The sequence below is a fragment of the Lacerta agilis genome, chromosome 7 (genome assembly GCF_009819535.1).
Source record: "Lacerta agilis isolate rLacAgi1 chromosome 7, rLacAgi1.pri, whole genome shotgun sequence".
Classification (NCBI taxonomy): domain Eukaryota; kingdom Metazoa; phylum Chordata; class Lepidosauria; order Squamata; family Lacertidae; genus Lacerta; species Lacerta agilis.
The window spans coordinates 80010947-80032333 of NC_046318.1; the positions used below are offsets into that span (position 1 = coordinate 80010947).

Consider the following 21387-nt stretch of genomic DNA (forward strand, 5'->3'; position numbering starts at 1 on the left):
ATATACCTGTAGCTAGGAATCACAAGTGGACTATTATGCTGAGCTCATGCTTTGGGGCCTCCTATAGGCATCTAGTTGGCCACTGTGAGAACAGGATGCTGGACTCGATTCTCATTGGCATGATCCACCAGGGTGGTTTCTTTTGTGCCCTGAACCAGGTGAGGAAGACCATAGCCAGACAGGATGGCTCGCCCGGCTCCCCCGGCATTTCCCACTTAACATGGGCAATTTTAAAGATGCCAGGCAGATCTCCAGGTTGCACACTGGAGTGACAGTCCGACTGAGGACCAGGTATCCGGTGCCAGATTACCCACTAATAAATAGCCATGCACAACCAGCCAACACTGCTTCTGCTGTCTGGGGGGGCCAACAGATTCCCACTCAGCCCCACTGTTTAACCAACAGGAGGCAGGAAGGTCCTGGCATCCAGCCACACACCCCACCTAAAAATACAAGCTTTGAAGCTTAAAGGTAAAGTGTTAAAGGGACCCCTGACTGTTAGATCCAGTCGCAGATGACTCTGGGATTGCGGCGCTCATCTCGCTTTTCTGGCTGAGGGAGCCGGTCGTACAGCTTCCGGGTCATGTGGCCAGCATAACTAAGCTGCTTCTGGCGAACCAGAGCTGTTTACCTTCCCGCCAGAGCGGAACCTATTTATCTACTTGCACTTTGACGTGCTTTTGAACTGCTAGGTTGGCAGTGAGCTCAGGGACTTTCCGATACAACGAGAGCTCACTCCGTCACAGGGATTTGAACTCCGACCTTCTGATCAGCAAGCCCTAGGCTCTGTGTGTTTAACCCACAGCGCCACCCATGTCCCTTACTTTGAAGCTATTAAAGTAATAAGTAAGGTCATGGGGAGGCAACAGGGCGGTTCCTCGCAGCTTCTGCCACCTCCCAAGGACAAGTCCTGGCTCATCTCTCTTCCCCAAGCTTGGCAGCAGATCGCACTGGTGGGGACATAGAGATATTCCAGGATCAGATCAGAAACTGGGAGGCTTTTGAAATTTAGAGAAAATCTGGACACTTGGAGGATATAGGCTCATATCAACCCATCTATCTCCCTAGTACTGGGGACTCGGACTGGATCCACAGACCATTGATACTGGGTTTGTGTCGGTCACCCAGCCTTGATGGCCCCAGTAGGTGACATAAAATGTCCATAACATCTGGCTATCATCACCCCACAAGCCAGGGGCACCAGTCTGCACAATGGAACAGAATATCCTCCGCCTGTCTCAGCAGAGAATCCTCTGATTTCCCCAATACAAGGACCACCATGTTGAACAAGTTCAAGCCAAGTGTTTAGCGGCAAATTGTTACTCTCAGTTGTTTGCCATGCAGCTCTTGGGCATGAAGTTGAAGCTGAAATGTGTCCCTTGTAAAATGGAATGGGAGAGGGAGAAGGAGGGGAGGCAGAAGAGAGAGAGAGAGGCTCTGTGTTTCAACTATTTGTTGCCTGGAACTAGATTTATCTCATTTTAACCATAGCAACGCTCAGTAGTGCAGAAGATTAAGACGACACATGGTGAGAAGAGATAATGTGGGGACACTGTCCATTTGCAGAAAGGGTCCAGCACTGTGTGCACTCCAGCATCAGCTGGAAGCAAGGAGAGCAAAGAGCAGCCAAACATCCCTAGCTAGCATAACCCTGAATCAAACACCAAAGTAAAGTTCAGAAACAGTGTCTGCCATATGGGCCAGTCCTGCATGAATCATCATACCCTTCAACGCCCCAATTAAATTGGGATGTCCCATTTTGGGGAGCCGTGCTCTCAAGAGCACGCACCCCAAACCTGCTTTTGGGTGGGCTAGGATCTCATGCAGATCACGTGACTTGGTGGGGGGACGTGTCCCAGGAAAGAAGCACATCCCGGTTTTCCATGGCGACATGTTGGCAGGTGGACTTCAGAAGGCATTGTTGATGGTGAGGAACAGAGGAAGGCACCAATTATTGCCTGACTGATGCAACAATATTTGTTTCAGCGGCTGCCCCCTTGGCTGGAGGGGGGGGGACACACAAAGTAGGCCCAATGAAGAAGCAAAATACCTTGGACTGGTACCACTATCATCTATAACTGAGGCCCCATCTGCACTGTGCATTTAAGGAAACATCGTAACACTTTAAACATTCATGGCTTCCCCAAAGACTCCTGGGAAGTGTAGTTTGTTAAGGGTGCTGGAGGGTTAGGAGACCCCTACTCCTTTCACAGATCTATAGTTTCCAGAGTGGTTTAACAATCAACCCCTCTCCCCAAGGAACTCTGGGAATGGTAGCTTAGTGAGGGGAATAGGGGCCTGCAAACATTTCTTCAGCACCCTTGACAAACTACAGAAAAATTGCAGAAATGGGTGCACTGAAAGTCTTTATCTCAAGAAGAAATAGACTCCCTGGGCCAATTTTGGTGATAGGTAAGTGGTCGCCATTTATTATATACTGGAATAAGCAGCGCATTTTTATGTCATTGAATAGAAATCTGTTTCTGTAAAGGTTAAGCGTAATAATGATTTTTTGTACAAAAACAAAAAACAAGGATGAGATGCAGTATGATAAAGTGGATGTGTGGCACAATGGTGAGGACGTTTTTCAGTCTGAGGATCACAGTCACTTAGAATAATAGAAATTAGAGTTGGAAAGCACCCCAACTCTTTTATTACATTAAAAAAATATAACTCCATATGTTATTTAAACCTTCCTTTGTCTTGTCTTATGACGCTCACTTCAGTACGGCCACTTCAATTCAGGAGGTTAATGGACTCTCCTTCCTTTGGAGGTTTTTAAGCAGAGGTTGGATGGCCATCTGTCATGGATGCTTTCATTGAGATTCCTGCATTGCAGGGGGTTGGACTAGATGACTCTTGGGGTCCCTTCCAACTCTACAATTCTATGGTTCTGTGAGATACAGTAGGATATTTTTTTAAGAGTCCTTCAAATCCATTTCCTAAGCAAAGAAAGCACCTACCAGAACCTTGACGGTTTTTGTTTCCTCTCCCTTTCTTTTCCCATCATTACATAAACTTCTATTCATGTCTGGAAGTTTGCCATAAGAAGGTTATGCAACATTAAATTGGCCAAAGGGCTATTGGCTCACTATCCTTTCTCAGGGGTGGGGGTCGGCTGCTTGCTTTACTGAGATGATGGTGATATTACAGCAAAGGGGGGGGAAAGGCAAACCTTTGTTAAGAGGCACATATGGTTTTCTCAGTTGATTGGGTAGTGTGAACATAAAGCGGGGAAAGGCATTTGACTCTGCCTTTGGCGCTGCTCCTAGATGGCTGTGACAAATTGGAAGATGGAAAGCATTTTGTAGAAGAGCCACCTCATTATGGGATTGAAGTGATCTGATAAATCATACCCTCCAATTATTATCCAATGAAAATAGGGATCATATCTAGGAAAGTGAGACATTCCGGGATCAAATCAGAAACCGGGTTGGCGTCTCTAAACCAGGGAGGGCCCTGTGAAAATAGGGTACTTGGAGGTCTGTAACATCCAAAGGAATGATGTGAGCTGACTTGCAATCCACCTTTCTCAGCATGCTGCAAGGAAGTCAAACAAGCTGACGGTGACAGGAAGATTAGTAATCTTCTCCCTGTGCTACCAACTTGATCTTACTCACTCTGTATATAACACCAGCAAGATTAAATCAATTAACAAGAATGTTTGGTGTTATGTCGGAAGAGATGCCAGGAAGAATTGGGACTTACGTTCACATGTGGTGGGGTGTAAATATGTACTTTTTGATATACTTTTTGCAAAGGGTGTTTAAGGAGATAATCACTGGGTTAAAGCTGACCGAAAGTCCAGAGGTAGCATTGTTATCAGTTTACGATGGGGTGGAAGGTTTGCAGGCTATGAAGGACTTGCTCACAAATTCATTGGCAGCTGCATGAGTTATTATAGCTAGGAAGTGAAAAGTGCAAGGTGAATATAAAATGGAAGAATGGAACAAAGAGGTGCAGGATATAGCTATTAATGATGATGAATTAACATGTGTTGTTAAGGTAAGATGGGGAATGTGCAGGAGCAGGGGCGTCTTTGCCACAGAGGCTAGTGGCACGGGGCGCTAGGGTGGCAAGTTCTGGAGAGCACCAGGGAAGAGGCGGAGGCTGGACGCGGCGCCTCCCGGCATCTGCTCACCGCCCTCGCCCACCTCCACAATGCAGCGCCAAAGCAGCACTGTGCCCAGAACTTCCGTCTGCCGTGGCCAGCTCAGCCGGGAGGTGCCGTGTCCAGCCTCCGCCTCTTCCCCACCGGAGGAGCCACCTTCCAGCCACTGCCCGCCTCCTCCATCCCCACCAGCAGCACCATCCTCCCTAAAAAAGGTTGGACAATTCTGGGAAACAGGGGGCAGGCTGGAGGGAACTGTGCTCCACGGCGCTGGATATGCTTAAGACGGCCCTGTGCAGCAGAAATGGTTTTTTAGGAGATATGGAAGGTATTTGGAAAATTTGTACTGTTAAAACAGAAAGGGGTCAAACCATTGCAAGAGGTGTTGAAATTTTGGGAGGTTGGATAGTTATAATGGAATGGTCTTGGGGGTGGGGTGCACATTTTTATTTTTTTTATTTTTATTTTTATTACTTTGTTAAAATAAAAGAATAAAATAACAATAATGAAGCTGGTGGGAGGAGGAAAGCCTCAGTATTGCCTACAGTGCCTGGCAGCAGTTCTGCAGGGCTTCAGGCTGGGACTTTCCCCAGTCCTACCTTGAGATGCCAAGGAATTAAAATCAGGACCTTCTGCATGCAAAGCAGATGCGCTGAGCTACGCCCCTGGGCACACTGTGGTCATGAACCATTGGTGAAAGATCAGGGGTACCCGTATGTTTCTGTCATCCATTGGTTGCTTCTGCTGGTTTTGGAATGAGAGAGAAAAGATGGCTTTCTTTTCTTTGCATTCCCCACACAAGCCTCCAGAAATAGCCAGTGTTTACTACAGTACTGTGGCGTTAAATCAAGTATGGCTATCACCTCTAAAAGCCTGAGAAATGATCGAGTGTTATCCATAGTGGGAACTTGCTCACTTTGAACGGGGGAGGGAGAGAGAGAGAGAGAGGATACCCAGTTTCCTTGCAACTATAAACGGATTGCTGTAGACTATATTCCCAAAATACTTCTGATTCCCCGACAGAGGAAGCCAAATCTTGTGGGCATCTATATAAGCCCACAGATGTTGCAATCAGAATACATTATGGAAATAAGAACATTAAGCAAATTGTCTAAATCAGCAGCCCTCAGGAGACCCAGGAGCCAATTTGAACCCCAGTGTGCATCAGGTCTTCAATTTTTCTTCCTTTCTTTTTTTTTTACTGTAAAGGTCTGTGTGAGACATAAGAGCGACACCTGTGCGCCCATTCATGTTATTTTGGGGTTATGAATGGGAGAATACAGTCAGTCCCTCTAAAAGCAAACTCAGGAAGTTGAGTGGCCTATCAGCTGGGAAATGAAAACAACAACCCCCCAAAAAATAAGAGGGTTGTTTCTACCTTCCTAATTGTGCATATGAGTTTGTAAATTAAAGGGAAAATGGGTTTTGAAAAACTCTTAATGTGTGGACAATGAGGTGACCCATGAGCAGGACCTGAGCTCAGCCACACTCTTCCCACTTGTGATTCCCAACAGCACTTATTCAGAGGCATACTGATTCCACCAGAGGACGTAGAACACAACCATCATGGCTAGTTTTAAACAACAACATTTATTAGGTTTGTGAGGTCCATGCCTTTACACAAAACACCATACAACACCGTTAAAAAGTAAACAATAAAATTATTAAAATAGGTTTAAGATTTTAAAAGCCTGTGCCGCGCTGTCGCAGCAAAGGGGACAAATCCAGACCAAACAAAAAACAAAGAGGCAAAAAATGAAACCCAACACCCCCCCATACAGAAAAAAGGATTCAACAGGTTAGGAGAGCGATGGGAGGGCCTTCACTACCTCATTCAGGAACCCCACCCTGGTTTTCATAGCCCTCGCCATGAAAACCGCTACCACGTGGGTAATCCGTGGGTCAGCGTCCACCAGCAGAAACTTTACTTGGTCCTCAGAATTGACTAATGACTTGGGAATAGTTTGTAAGATCGCATCCCTGAAGGCCGAGTAAATGGGACAGTACAACAAGTAATGCGTGAGGTCCTCTTTGGTTCTCATGTGGCAAGGACATAAACGGTGCTCTACCGGGATTTTTGCATATCTGCCTGACAGATAGGCCGTAGGAATAGTTTGAAAACGGGCCATGGTGAAAGCTCTCCGAAGTGTGGGATCGGTGATATTCGCCAAGTAATTGGCGCAGGTTTTAACTGATTTCAGTCGGGGAAACCAGTGGGAGGACCCTGGGTTCTGTATTTTTGTGATGTCTAACAGGGCGTCTCTCTCCAGGATCCATTCCCGAACTTTGTCCGGGCTCCACAATTTGAGTGTATTAAACTCCGGTAGGGTGTATCTAACCAGGATATCAGATAAGTTTTGACGCCAAGTGGTGTTCTTTTGAAGAGAAACAAAGGCTTGTTTGGCCAGTAAGGTGTTCGAGGTATTTGCAAGGTTGATGTAAAAACGTAAGAATCTCAAGTGGGCCCTGGCAGACACAGAAGGTAATCCTACCTCCACTCTCAAGTAAGCTGCCGGAGTTCCTTGAGGAAGGCCTAGGATCCTCTTGAGATAGTAATTTTGCAAGATTTCAAGCCGTTCCAACAGCCTCTGGTTCCACCCCCAGAGCTCTACCCCATATAACATCTGGGGAATAGCTTTCCCAACAAAAGCTCTTATTGCCGGGATCACCAATTGTCCTCCCCGGGTATAGAAGAAGCTAAGCAGGACACCAATTGTTCTTTGTGTTAGGAGGGTTACAGCCTTAAAGTGGGCTAGCCAACTAGATGTAGCCTGAAATGTCACACCCAGATATTTAAAAAAGGGCACTGTTCAATTACATGTTCATCTAAAGACCATCTAAAAGTGTGGCGAGCTCTAGAGAACACCACAATTTTTGTTTTGTCGTAGTTTATCTTTAGTGAATTATGAGAACAGTAGGCTGCAATCCCCTCCAACATGCTGTGTAAGCCTCTTCGGGTGAGTGCCATTATAGCCATGTCATCAACATATAGCAATATATTCAAATGTTTGCCTTCGAGGGCTGGAGCCGATGACTTGTACTTTGCCATGTGCTGGACAATATCGTTTATATAAAAGTTAAAAAGAAATGGGGCTAGCAGGCATCCCTGTTTGACCCCTTTCTCCAATGGCAGAGGGTCAGTAAGATTTCCCGATGGCCCGGTTCTGATTTTAACGGTGGTATCTGTGTGTAGCTCTCTGAGAATTTTTAAAAGTCGTCTATCAATATCTGTTTCATATAATTTTTTCCATAGACTATCTCTACAGATTGAGTCAAAGGCGGATGTCAAGTCTACAAAAGCCACAAAGAGTCTGCTCTTATGCGCTTTTGAATATTTAGCTATCAGGGTCTGTAGTACCATGCAATGACCTATCGTATTGTGTCCCTTCCTAAATCCTGCCTGTTCCTGGTTGAACAGGTTAGAGTGGTCCGCCCAGTCCACCAACTTATTTAGTAGGTAGCGGGTATAAAGTTTGTATGCGGTGTCCAGGAGACTTACAGGGCGATAATTTGCTGGATCTTGGGTATCACCCTTCTTGTAGATAGGGGCTACCAAACTTAGTTTCCAGTTTGCTGGAATTTTACATGTGTTATTTATTACCGTAAAAAGTTTGGCCAGAAAGATGGCCCACCATTGGTCATTTGATTTAAACACCTCAGAAGGGATCATGTCCTCACCAGGAGCTTTACCATTTTTTAATGTTTTAATTAGCTGTAGGCACTCTGATTCCGTAACAGGATCCCAGCTAGCTAAATAATCATTATTCAATGGGAGGGGCAGTCTTGAATTAGCAGTATTTGAGGATGTGTATAGCTGGGAAAAGTGTTGAGTCCACACATCAGATGAGATACTAGTTTTAAAGATGCTCAGGTCCTGGGTCGAAAGTCACTACCGCTGTGCAGCAAACATGAAAAGGTGGAAAGTTTGGAGAGAACAGGGAAAAAAATGTGCCCTTTCCCTGAAACTCCCTCCCCATGATACTGAGCCTCTTGGGCTTGCTGATCAGAAGGTCGGTGGTTCAAATCTGTGCAACAGGGTGAGCTCCCGTTGCAAGTAGATAATTAGGTACTGCTGCAGTGTGAAGAAGGTAAATGGCATTTCCATGTGCTCTGGCACTCGTCACGGTGTTCCGTTGTTCCAGAAGTGGTTTAGTCATGCTGGCCACATGACCCAGAAAGCTGTCTGTGGACAAACGCCGGCTCCCTTGGCCTGAAAGCGAGATGAGCGCTGCAAGCCCAGAGTCGCCTTTGACTGGACTAAACCATCCAGGGGTCTTTTACCTTTTTTACTCAAATAGCTCTCACGTGAGTGCTCCAACTAGAGAACAGCCTTCACCAAGGGTGTCATGGACTTTGAAGGAGCACGAACGCAGGGCAAAAAGGAGAAAGCTAAGAGGAAGGTACGTTTGGCGACACCCTCACCATGATCAACTCCCGCCCAGAAACCTATGTCCCCACTGTGGAAGGACATGTGGATCCAGAACTTGCCTCTACAGTCACTTATGAACTCACTGTTAACTCCATGGTCATGGAAGACAATCTTACTAAGCTATGAGTGACGCCAAAAAAGAAGAAGAACTCAAATAGCACCACAAAGGTCTTATTCTACAGTCTCCGGAGCCCTGAAAAGGAACACTTCCCTTAGCAGCCGAGGACAGACATTTTATTGCACATCAGAAGAATAACAGGAGGAGGAAGTTACAGGTGGGTAGCCATGTTGGTCTCCCATAGTCGAAACAAAATAAAAAATTCTTTCCAGTAGCACCTTAGAGACCAACTGAGTTAGTTCTTGGTATGAGCTTTCGTGTGCATGCACACTTCTTCAGATACACTGAAACAGAAGTCACCAGATCCTGAGGAGGAGGAAAAGGAGTTTCTGTTTACTACTTTAATGTTCAAAGAACTCCATATGTGTTTTCTTAGTTATTTTTACAATTGCTCTGGGAGGTATCACCTCATGTTGCATTTGGGTGAGGGTTGTTGAGAGAAGGAGAGAGAGGTTTGCTTAAGGCCACATAGCAATTTCATGCCTGAGAAGAGATCTTTGGAACTGCAGCCTTCCAGATCACCATCTGTACTCTTCACCATTAATCTACATGGGCTCTTCTTGAGTGACTGGGGGCGTGGGCGTGGACAATGCCTGTAGCCACTGTAATCTGAGCAATTGCCCCTGCTGAAGCAACCTGCCTGTGTAACATCAGAGGACTCTGCCTGCATTGCACAGCATCATATGGTCTAATGTTGTTGCAGTCAGGGTTGCAGGAGAATCCCAAACCCTGAGATTTCAGGGCCCAAACCGGAGATCTTGGGCTGGGCCCTGGTGATGTCAGAGAGCAGCCCCTAATAATGTCAGGGGGTAAGCGCTGGAGACAGAGGGTAATTGGAGCAGAGAGGGGAAGACTCTCCCCGAGTATCCGTGGTGTAAATTGCAGCCAGCTCTGTCAGGCTGAAGCTTGCAAGTGGCGGTGGTGGTGTTAAAGGCTGCCGCCCGCCTTGAGATTCAATATCTCTACTTGCCACCTACAGGGGGTGAGGCAAACGTGAAGGCTTCTGCCAACCCTAATTGCAACACCATACGAGGAAACCCAACCCACTTTGCAGAGCACCCACTTTGCGTTCATATCCAATCCCTGGCATATCCAGTTAAAACAGGGACATGGGACAATTTTCTGCCCAAAGACTTCATTCCCTTCTGGACAATCGCATGCAAGTAGCGGGCAGGTCCAGGGGCAAAAATGAACAAGGCAACCCATGCAATGTTTAAGAAGAATAGGGGGTTATCTCCTCCCCTACCAGATATAAGGCCACAAACTCACCTATGAGTAGGAAACGCCAGAAAAACACAGCAAAACTTCCTCTAAGGTGAGGCGATACATAACCTTGCACTTCACATGCATACAATTTAATGGAAGAATCTTAACAGTCGTTCTTTCTATGATTTACAGACACTATATCCTTTTAGGAATCAAAGAAACAGACACCATATATATTGTTCATATACTTCTATCATAAAAAACAAGGTAAGGAACCAAATACTATGAAAAGCCACTTTGGTTCATATATAAGCACGAGACTTTAAAACTTCCTGTAATAATAATTTTTCTGATGTTGTTGAATTATGACCTTTAGTGAATGATACTTTAAAATTCTGTTTAAAACTTTGACACAACTCGTTTTATGTTGTTTAATAATGATTTTGTAAAATGTTATTCTGAAACGTGATGTACTCTGTGCTATTTAATATTATTTGATATTGCCAGCTGAAGAAGGCATCCATGCCGAAACGGGGCCCTGTCCTGGTCTCCCTGGCTTGCATCTGACACGTATTTGAGAAGCCTTGACATCTGTATCTAGAAGACTTCAAAGAAAATTTCCATATGAAACTATTTTATGTTTAAGACTGTAATTCTTTACAGAATTGATATTACATTTGGAATTACTTACGAGTAAACGTATGTTTTTTGGTTAAAACTTTTGGCCAGAGTTCTTATTTGGATTCATTACAGTGTATTTGGCAATAAGAACTCCAACTTCTTTTACGATTAGGTTTGTAAGTAGGCAGGCTCCAACACACAGACACACACATCACTCTTCCATCCAGGCAGCAAGAAACACATGGCAACCAGACAAACACACTCAAGGAGTGTGCAATGCAGGACCAGTGAAGGAAGTGGCCTGGGTAAGGGGAGGGTGTGTGGCCTGAAGGGAGTCCCGAGGACCACTTTTGGCCCCAAGATCTGTGACTCCCCACCCCTGGGTTATTAGGACAGCAGGTGATAGGAAACGTCTCTGCTATAGAACCTAGATAGCCAGTCAGAACAGACAGAACTGGGTGATGCTGATAATTAATCTGAGTTCATTGTGATTCTGTCCTGGAATGATCACCAAATCCTGAGGAGGATTTAAAAGCTCAAAAGATGCAATGAATGAGAAAAGGCTGAATGAACTCAGTTTAGCTCAAGAAGAGAGAGAGAGAGAGAGAGAGAGCGTATTAAGAAGAAGGGATATGAAGCTTGTTAAGCAATCAATCAATAAACCCACATAGGGTTGGGTCCGGACAGAGTCAGTTATACCTAAGTAACTTTGAAATCAGTGTCATGACTGACAAGTCCCAGTACTTTCAGTGGGGGATAAAACACCCAATCCTATACACGTCTACTCAGACATACGTACATCCCATGGGGCTGTATCCAATACTAGCCCTACTCAGAGCAGAGCTCTTGCAATTCATGAGCATGACTGTTTTCCGCCCATTTATTTCAGTGGGTCTGAGTGAAAGGCCATTGGCTACAGCCCATTTTCAATGGGGACTTAGCCCAGGAAAGTGGAACTAGGATCACAGTCCCACTGAGAGCAATCAACACACATCGAGGACTATTAGCAAAGTTAGTTCAGTGGAGCTGGCATATGCAGAGTTGATATACCTTTGAGCTCCAGAGAGCCCATAGGGGGTCCTCATGTTTGTAAGCACCCAGAAACACTTGACTTGCCACTGCTGGAAACAGCATGCTAGGTTAAAGATTTTTATCTAACCGAGCAACACCATTCTTATCCACATTGAACTTTGAATCAGAAAATAGAATCTGAAAACTAGATGAAGGTGAATGGGGTTGACATAGAGAAGGAGCAGGCATTTTGCTCAGGTACAGAAATAAACTATCAAATTGTTCTCAATGCTCAGAAATCATTCTCTAAGAAACCTGTAAAGTAATAAGTAAATTCCTTTAATCCCCTGAAGAAACTTTTTTGAACCACCAAGTCATGAAAATTTCATGAGAAGTCACTTCAACGCTCCCAGTGGAACACAGTGATATATTTTCTGCACAGTGATTGGGTGTGGGGGGGGGGCAAGATTGGGTGGCAGCCTGTAGAAAACTTTCTTACCAAAAAATAAAAAATTCAAAAAGTATGGCAATTGGGAGTCAGAAAATATCCTCCAAGGAACGGAATAAATATTTTGGGCCTCTGCTAATGCTGGAGCTGACAAATTAGCTAGACCTCTCACGTCCCGGGGGGGATCTATCACTGGTTAATGAAGGGAAGGGTGGGCTTCAACGGATGGAATCAACAAAAATTGGTCAAGTGTTATTAGTGCAATGGAGCCTGGAAGCTTCCCAATTCTCCCACCTCTCTTGTCATCATTTGTGAGCAAGTTGCAGTAATTAGCAACGACTACTCAGTTAAAGCTATGGTTTTCCCAGTAGTAATGTACGGAAGCGAGAGCTGGACCATAAAGAAGACTGATCGCCAAAGAATTGATGCTTTTGAATTATGGTGCTGGAGGACACTCTTGAGAGTCCCAAGGACTGCAAAAAGATCAAACTTATCCATCCTTAAAGAAATCAGCCCTGAGTGCTCACTGGAAGGGCAGATCCTGAAGTTGAGGCTCCAGTACTTTGGCCACCTCATGAGAAGAGAAGACTCCCTGGAAAAGACCCTGATGCTGGGAAAGATGATGGGCACAAGGAGAATGGGACGACGGAGGATGAGATGGTTGGCCAGTGTTCTCGAAGCGACTGACATGAGTTTGGCTAAAGTGCAGGAGTCAGTGGAGGATAGGGGTGCCTGGCGTGCTCTGGTCCATGGGGTCACGAAGAGTCGGACACGACTGAATGACTAAACAACAACAACACTCAGGATTTAGGAGAGCATTTGGTTTCCTTAACAGTGAGCAGCTGCAGCAAGGAACCAACCAGTTCAACCAGTTTAGCACCATTACGTCTTGTACATTGGTGGTGCAAAATGGGTCTCCAGAAAGAAAAGTAATATTTCCAACTTTTCCATTTCACTGGCATGGTTTCTTAACCAAATGCTCCCTAACTGGACAGCAGGTGTGGTGTAGTGGTCAGAGTGTGGGACTAGGACCTGGGAGGCCAGGATTCGGATCCCTGTTTGGCCATGAAGCTCACCGGGTGACCTTGGACAGGTCATAGCCTCTCAGCCTAACCTACCTCACAGAGCTGCTGTGAGGTTTAAATGAGGAGGAGGTGGAGAACCTTGGATGCCACCATGAGTTCATTGTAGGAAAAAGATGAGATATAAATGCAATGGAAAAACCATCCATTGACAGAAGATGGAATGGGGCCCAAGGCACATGACTGCAGCATCATAACTTAGTGATGAAGCAGCAGCTTCTATAGATTAGGTGCCAGGTTCAATCCCTGGCATTTCCAGTTAAAATACAGATGGGGAAAACATTTACAGCACCATGGCTTGCTTCCCTTCTGGACAACATTCCACAGTCCACATACATACATACATGGATTAAGCCAGAGGCAAAAGAAGCAGAGCCACAAATGTAAAATTGTCGAAATGTACAGTTGGAAGTGACCCCAAGGGTCATCTAGTCCAACCCCCCTACAATGCAGGAAACTCACTTAAAGCATCCATGACAGGTGGCCACCCAACCTCTGCACAGAACACCCCAAGGAAGACATCCTTTAAGATTTTTGAAGATGACTGTTGTATCTCCTCTTTTCCAGGCTAAACATACCCAGTTCCTTCAACCGTTCCTCATAAGGCTTGGTGTCCAGACCCTTGTTCATCTTGGTTGCAAGTTTGCATTTGTAGAGTGCACTGTATTCCTCTCTCTCTCTCTCTCTCTCTCTCTCTCTCTCTCTCTCTCTCTCTCTCCCCTCTCTCCTCTCTCCATAATCCATAATCCAGGCAAGCAATATCAGAGTTTGAGGACACATTCTAGCCTGCCAAAAGGACTCAAGATGAGTCAGGGACATAAAGCAAGGTCAGAGAGGGAAGTGCGGACAGCATACCAGACAGGAACTTGTGGCTTAAATCACGGCTGCACCAGGATGTATCTCGAACCTGCAATTAACTCTGAGTCAAAAACTGCATGTGAGCAGTGAACTCAAGAGTCCAAATTTCCCAGGTGCTGCTTCTCTGTGGCAAAGCAACACTGGGAAGGGATTATTTGGATGGGAAAGGAGGCAGAGGGGTTTAAAGGACATCTTTCGTTTTTATTGCCCACTTATTTTTACCTTTGCAACTCATGTGCAGATAGAGAAAGAGCAAATTATGAATGTAGCCAGTTGCCTTATACTGAGTCAGTCCGTTGGTCCATCTAACTCAGTAATGCGTGCACCGACTGGCAGCAATTCTCCAAGGTTTCAGGCAGCTCTGCCCAGACTGGGGAATGAACCTGAGACTTAATGCATGCAAAGGAGTCACTCAGCCACTGACCTACAGCAGTTTCCCAAGTTGGCCAGCCTGAGCCTCAGATCCGTTCTCTGTAAAAGGTAAAGGACCCCTGACAGTTAAGTCCAGTCGCGAACGACTCTGGGGCTGTAGCGCTCATCTCACTTTACTGGCCAAGGGAGCCGACGTTTGTCCGCAGACAGTTTTTCTGGGTCATGTGACCAGCATGACTAAGCCGCTTCTGGCGAAACCAGAGCAGCACACGGAAATGCCGTTTACCTTCCTGCCGCAGTGGTACCTATTTATCTACTTGCACTTTGACGTGCTTTCGAACTGCTAGGTTGTCAGGAGCTGGCACCGAGCAACGGGAGCTCACCCCGTCACGGGGATTCGAACCGCCGACCTTCCGATCAGCAAGCCCTAGGCTCAGTGGTTTAGACCAGGGGTCAGCCAACTTTTTCAGCAGGGGGCCGGTCCACGATCTCTCAGACCTTGTGGGGGGGCCGGACTATATTTTGAAGGGAAAAAATGAACAAATTCCTATGCCCCACAAATAACCCAGAGATGCATTTAAAATAAGAGGGCACATTCTACTCATGTAAGAACACGCTGATTCCTGGACTGTCCGCAGGCTAGATTAAGAAGGCAATTGGGCTGGATCTGGCCCCTGGGCCTTAGTTTGCCTACCCATGGTTTAGACCATAGCGCCACCGTTCTCTGTAAATTGGGGGTATTAATGCCTTGCCTCAAGAACTGGTATGAGAGCGAGTGCAGAGCCACTTCAAACTTGCTTTTCAACGTACCCCTCCAAATGCAAACTAAATTCTTCTTTAAAAGCATGCATACACTAGTCAGAGTGAAAGAGTGAGGGTCCCTACTGTGGGCACGCTCAGTGAAAAAGCCAATATGTGAAATGTGAAAATACCTTTGAGGGACACGATCCAGGGATTTGGAAGCACCTTAATGTGGTCTTACATCTCTCTTATTCTCTCTCTCTCTCCCTTCAAATCCCTCCTTGGGAATGATTGATTTGTTATTTACGTAATTAAGGTTTATTTATTAAAAGCCTTCTGTGCTGCTTTTCCAGCAGTTCAAAGTGGTTTACATTTTAAAATATATTAATTAATTAAAAGCGCCTTCAAAAGGGAAAAAGGGGGGGGAGAAATCACAACATGAGCACACCACTACAGATTTAAAGTAGTCACGGAAAGCCCTTTTTGCGGTCAAAAACCAAATAGAAGAAACAAAATAAAAAATAAAATAAATCCTCCCAGTAGCACCTTAGAGACCAACTAAGTTTGTTCTTGGTATTAGCTTTCATGTGCATGCACACTTCTTCAGATACACTGAAATAGTCAGACAGCAAGGGGAGGAAACATTTAGAAAAGAATGGGGAAAATATATAGATTATTTGGACAAGGTGTGTAAGATATAAATGGATGGCATAGAACACTCGGTGTATAGTTATTTTATATAAAAGAATATTTAAGAAATAAGGAAGGATATTAAAGATGAAAATGAGAATGTTAGAACAAAATGAAAGCTGATAAGAAAAATTTTATTAGAAGTAAAAGGAATTGACGTGCTAAACATAGAAATACGATCTAGAGAAGACATAAGAAGGAAGAAGGGAAGGGTTGAAAATTGTAAGTGTATAAGATAAGAATGTTATACACTTGTTGTAAGATAAGTCTTCTATATTATTTGTCTCTATAAGTTGTATGTTGCAAACTTCTTTTTTTGTTTTTGTTTGTTAAAATTAAAGGAAAAATCAATAAAAATCATTTGGGAAGAAAAAAAAACACTACAGTTCCCAGGTTCCTTGGGCCAGGGAGCCATGACTGTTTAAAATGGTATTTTAAATGTATATTGTAGATGGGGCCTCACTCAGGAAACCCAGGTCAAGGTTGGCAGCAAGCATGTCACAAGGATGGAAGAGAGAATACAACCTGCTTATTGGTCCATGTGGAGAACCAGCAATGATCCTTAGTGTGTGACGGTCTTGGGGAAAGCTAGTGAAGATTCTCTTTCATGAAACCACCACTTCACTTCTTGGTCCCCAAGTAGAACAGCAAAGGCTTGCAGTGCTGGTTCTCAACTGCAGCGAGGTCGCAGTGGCTGAGTACAAACCATGCATTCAAAGCACACAGTCACTCCCGATAATCCTGGGAACTGTAGTTCATAGAGCTACAATTCCCAGCACCCTTGAACTACAATTCCCATTATTCTTGGGGGGGGGGGGGAATGGTTCTAAATGTGTTTCAGATGTGTGCACAGCTGATAGGCGTTAACAGCGTTTGCTCACATTCACTCTTTGTTACCCTTGCCCCCTCCTCTCTCTTCTGTGCCTCTATTCCCTGTCAGACTTGGCACTGTATGTTCCTAGGGGCAGGGACACTGGTTTATGCTGTAGAGCGTCATGTACACTGACAGGGTTTCTGCAAATAAAAATGATGACAGTGAAACTCTAAAAGGTGGCATACTAAGGATTTCTGAACTTTGGAACAATTTAAACATTTGCTGTTTTTGGTGAGGCGGCGGTCTTGAAATATTTTGAACAAACACACCATAATCACTAAACCTCGACCAACTTGCTCATTGCCAGATGCCAAATTCTGCACCTGGGTAGGCTCACCTCTGGGACACTCTTATTTTCTTGCCTTTGGTAAGAAGCCAATCCAGAAAACACAACCAACTGTTGTATTTATTGACACTATGCAAAATATGGAAATTTCAGGTTGCATTTGCTAGTAAAAAGCCCACTAGCTGTACCCTATTGAGGCACTTGGTGCCTTCTCATTAATGCATAAAATGTGCTTTTGCTTCTTGAGTTGTACTTAGGTGGTTTCAGAGAGAGAACAAAGTGTGTGCAAAGCGACGTCTTCAAGGTTAGTTTAAAAATAGAAACGTAAAAAAAAAAAAAACCCAGCAGAGCGGCACACTTGATGTCACTGCAGATTATTCTAAAATAACTTTAAAAAAAAAAAGTGTTTTCTCTGAAGGCCTAAAACAAGTGAAGTGGAATAAAGAAAACAGAAGCACTTTTTAAAGCTATAAATTAACCACACGTGAGAAATTGTCAATTTGTCCTCATGCAAAGGATGGGCTGGTAGAACCTGATACTCATTGAAATAAATGGGTCCGAAATTAAGTCAAGGCCAACTTGTCCCATCGGTTTCAGCAGGAAAGCATTCGGCTTACTGAGACTGCGACCCTTTACATACTTACCTGGGAATATGTCCCATTGAACTGAACGGGCCTTACTTCTGAGCAGGCATGCATAGAATTGCACTGTTAGTGGATCTAACCTATGCAAGCAACTTACTCTTAACTGATTTGTTGCACATGGTATGTATGGGGCAACTCATTATAATTAATAAAAGTTATTTAATGAACATAATAAATAAATTAGCCAACGTTTTGCAAACAAATAATCCAAAGAGTCAAGTGATATCTTCAGGTTTAATTAGTGCCAAGGCATAGTCCCAAGATCTGTTTTCAGTTTTCAGTGATAGTGGTCCTATATACCCCAGCTTGAAGAGCACTCAAAACTATCTGGCTTATGTTTGTTTTTTTAATCTATGCCTACAGGCTGGATGGAGCAGAGAGTGCCTTTGAGCATGTACAGAGTGCTTTTTCTCAATCCTAAGTAATCACAATAGGAGCACATTCAGACACATTGGCTTAGCCCATGGCTTCCAAGTTGGTTTGAACCTTGGCACCTGTTGATTCACAAATTAAGCAATGGAGATGCAAGTCATATTTGGGGTATAAGTCAGCCAAAGTTAACACTTAATTCTCCCATTGAAATCAATGGGACAAGAAAGTGTTTACCTTTGAATAGGTCATGCCCATGGTTAAATTCAGAGTTTTCTTTCCACCAGCTTCTTCCAATTATTCCTTGTGCTCTTATAAGAAAGGTTTTGATCTAAATATCCAATATTTTTACTTAATATGCAGGCAGGCAAACATGTATACTGATAGCATTTTTTTAAAAAAAATCTTTTCATCCTTCTGCAACATATTACAAGGTATTTCAACTATATACTCACAATTTTAAATGCGTACACAAGGTAAGAGACAGCAGATGTACCGAAACTCACGAAAGGAAGTTATGTCATTGGGTCCAGCTAAACTAACTAAACTAAACTAAACCGCCAACCCATTCAACAAACTATTGTGACAGTGTTCAATTCAATCGTTAAAACATAACATTATAAAAGATGGAACTAATTTTTAACACTGGGTCAAATTAATTCTCTAAAAGCACTTGGAGAATTTTGGAACGCAGAAATGAAGAAAACCATCAAACCATCAAGTCTAGCACGCTGGGGGGGCACTTTATCTAAATTATATAATTCAGTATTTAAATGGTTGGTATTAATAATTGTATTATAAATTGGTATTGTTATAATGAGGCTATCATTGCACTGTGATTGAAAACTAATAAAAATTTACTATATAAAAAAATAAAAGCACTTGGAGAAGCAGAATGAATTCAGCAAGTGGAAAAATATCAAAATTAAAGCACGGGGGGAGGTAATACTCTGCGGTGTTTCCCTCCCTGACCCCCCCCCCCAAAAAAAAAAACCAACTTCACAAAGATTGTTCCAAAGCATTCAGGTTTTGATTTCTACAAAGACCCTTTATGAAAGGGTGGGGGGAGATTGAAGTGAAGGGGAGACTCAGCAAAATAATTTTGGCCCCCAAAAGAAACGTTCTTCTTAAACAAAGTTAGAGAGACATAATCTACAAAATCTCTCCCAGTGTCAGATTACCTCTCAGGCAAGCAATTTACTGCTGTAAGATGCACACCTTCCCCACCTGACAGCTTAAAAGAAGGCAGAATGGACATTCTGCTGAAAACCGAGAGCTCGTTTGCCTGTTAATGTTTGCACTGGCGGTAATGATAGTGTCTGTCTCAATTAATAACGTTGTTCTGTTCTTCGTGTCCTGTCCAACAGAACATAGTGCACGCATTATTAACCAACTATTGTGTTCAAGTGACCTGCTAGTGGTGTATATTGAGAGAACATCTTCATTTTCTCATCACATGCATCTGAATATACAAATAGGCAAGCAATAAAAAGAAAAAACTGGGGCTGGGGGGGGGGGGAATCAATGCAGCAGAACAAAATAAAGTCCAGGGTCCAGGACTCCTTACTTCTGTTATTACCTATCTCTTGATACCTCATCGGGGCCTGAGGGATGAAATGGGCTATACACTGATATATATATTTCATCTTGTCAAGCAATATTTTATTTTATTTTATTTTATTTTAGGAGAAGAAAACTTTCTTTGGGGGATTCTGCACTTTCCCCAAGAGTACGGTACACTGCTAGAAAAACAGCTCTGCCTTGTCAACAAAACAGTCATCTAAAAAGTCATGTTATGTTCAGCACTGGGCAAGTTCTCTGGTTCTTACTATTTTGCTCATTGGACTGTCTACTCCTCCTTCTAAAATGAGGGGGAGGAGATTGCAAGTAGACAAGAGGAGAGGCACGCAGTCAAGGACCTGTTACTACTACTACAACTGTTGTAGAAGAAAACTTCTGGGGCAATTGGCCTCTCCCTTCCCAAAGCAAAGGATCAGATGGAAAGACCTGGTCCGTTTGTTCCCTGAATCATGGCAATCCAAGGCTTGGGTTACAATCCTCAAACTATTATTGTGAAGATTCCCGAAGAGCGTGATCAAAATATTTCAGAGTAAATGGCAATGCCAGTTTACAAACCTTGGCTATTTTTTTCCTCCCTAGAGTGAAAACAATCTTCAAAAGAGACTTGCAGGCCAACCCAATACGTTTTCTCAAAAGTACGTCCAACTGAGCTCACTGGAACTTGTTCCCAATTATGTGTGCCTGGGATTGCAGCTTCAATTACTTTAAAATCTTAATTTATTGGCGTCATCTTCCAAATATCATTGCGCGGAAACTTGCACATCATTTTGTTGCCTCCCTGTCATGAGTTGGGAAGAACTTCTAGTAGTGCTAAGTTCTGCCTTCAGAAGTTCCCAGTCACTCCACCCAATTTTACTAAGGTTTAATCTGGAATCTGGGGATGGGGACAGAGAGACCTAATGTCCAACAAGTGTGAATTGAAATATTCAAATAAATTAATAGAGTAGGAAAGGGAGGGTCATTCGCTCTCCAACTTTGGAGCCAATCCCCACTGCACAGCTTCCTAAACCCTTCTTGTTTACCCTGCAAATCCACAGTTGCCCAGCATCCCCAAATCATCAGCTCACCCACCTCCCAGTAGACATCTTTCCCTGGGTAACCTGCTTTCATTTTGCATAACTCCTCAACCTTTGGAGCTGTCTGATCACATTTACTCATCCTTTTATGTACAGATATGTTTCATTTTCCGTGTTAACACAGTTCAGCACCCAAACTTTAGGAAGCCACCCTTCGATGTCCCTCTCCTTGGCATCTCACAGCTTTCAACTCTTGGCCCCCTCAAACCTTCCGCTCTCACCCATCCCGGCATCGCAGGGGGACTTACCTATGGTGGTGATAACTGTGATGGCAAAGTAGAAAGACCCTGCGAATTTCCACTGGACCCCGGCCCGGTGGGGCTCCAACTGCATGATAATCTCCTCCAGTTGCTGGTAGTCTTCGTTGGTGATGTTGTACTTCCCCTTGAGCCGGGTCTCCTCGGCTTTCAGCTGCTCGTCCTCGCGCATTTCGTGGTCGACTCCAGGGCATCAAAGACGGCCCGCCCCCACCAGCAGGTAGTGAACGTGCAGATGATCAAGGAGAGGGTCCGCCCGTTTCTGTCTCTTCATGGCCGCCAGGAAGGGCCCACGGAGGGGACCATGTCCCCTCCTGGCCGCCCGGGGATCCGGCAGGGTGCAACAGAAGCAGCCGCCGAGGGAGGCGAGCTGCAAGCGGCGCCTGGCGGGGCTCGGGGGGCTCCCTCGGGGAAGCTGCTGTCCTTGGTGCTGAAAGCGCGGTGGCGGCGGCTGCTCGGGTTGCTGCCGCCTCTGCTGCTGCTCTGGCTGCTGCTGCTGCTCTCCGCCTCGCGGCTCGGGCTCCTGGGAGGCGGACAGGCACAGAAGGCTGCTGGAGCGTCGCGACCACGGACCTTGCAGCCGGCAAACTCTGCGCAAGACCTGCCCAAACCA

The 21387-nt window shown here is 44.6% G+C and overlaps 1 protein-coding gene across 1 annotated transcript in view; it reads right to left on the bottom strand.

Moving 5' to 3' along the window:
- KCNK9 (potassium two pore domain channel subfamily K member 9) overlaps positions 1 to 20973 on the bottom strand; it is a 90281-nt gene extending 69308 nt beyond the window's left edge. The window contains exon 1 of the mRNA XM_033155896.1: positions 20766 to 20973. Within this exon, the coding sequence (XP_033011787.1) occupies positions 20766 to 20946 (181 nt within the window). The 5' untranslated portion in view covers positions 20947 to 20973. The remainder of the gene's footprint in view (positions 1 to 20765) is intronic.
- Between the last annotated feature and the right edge of the window lie 414 nt (positions 20974 to 21387).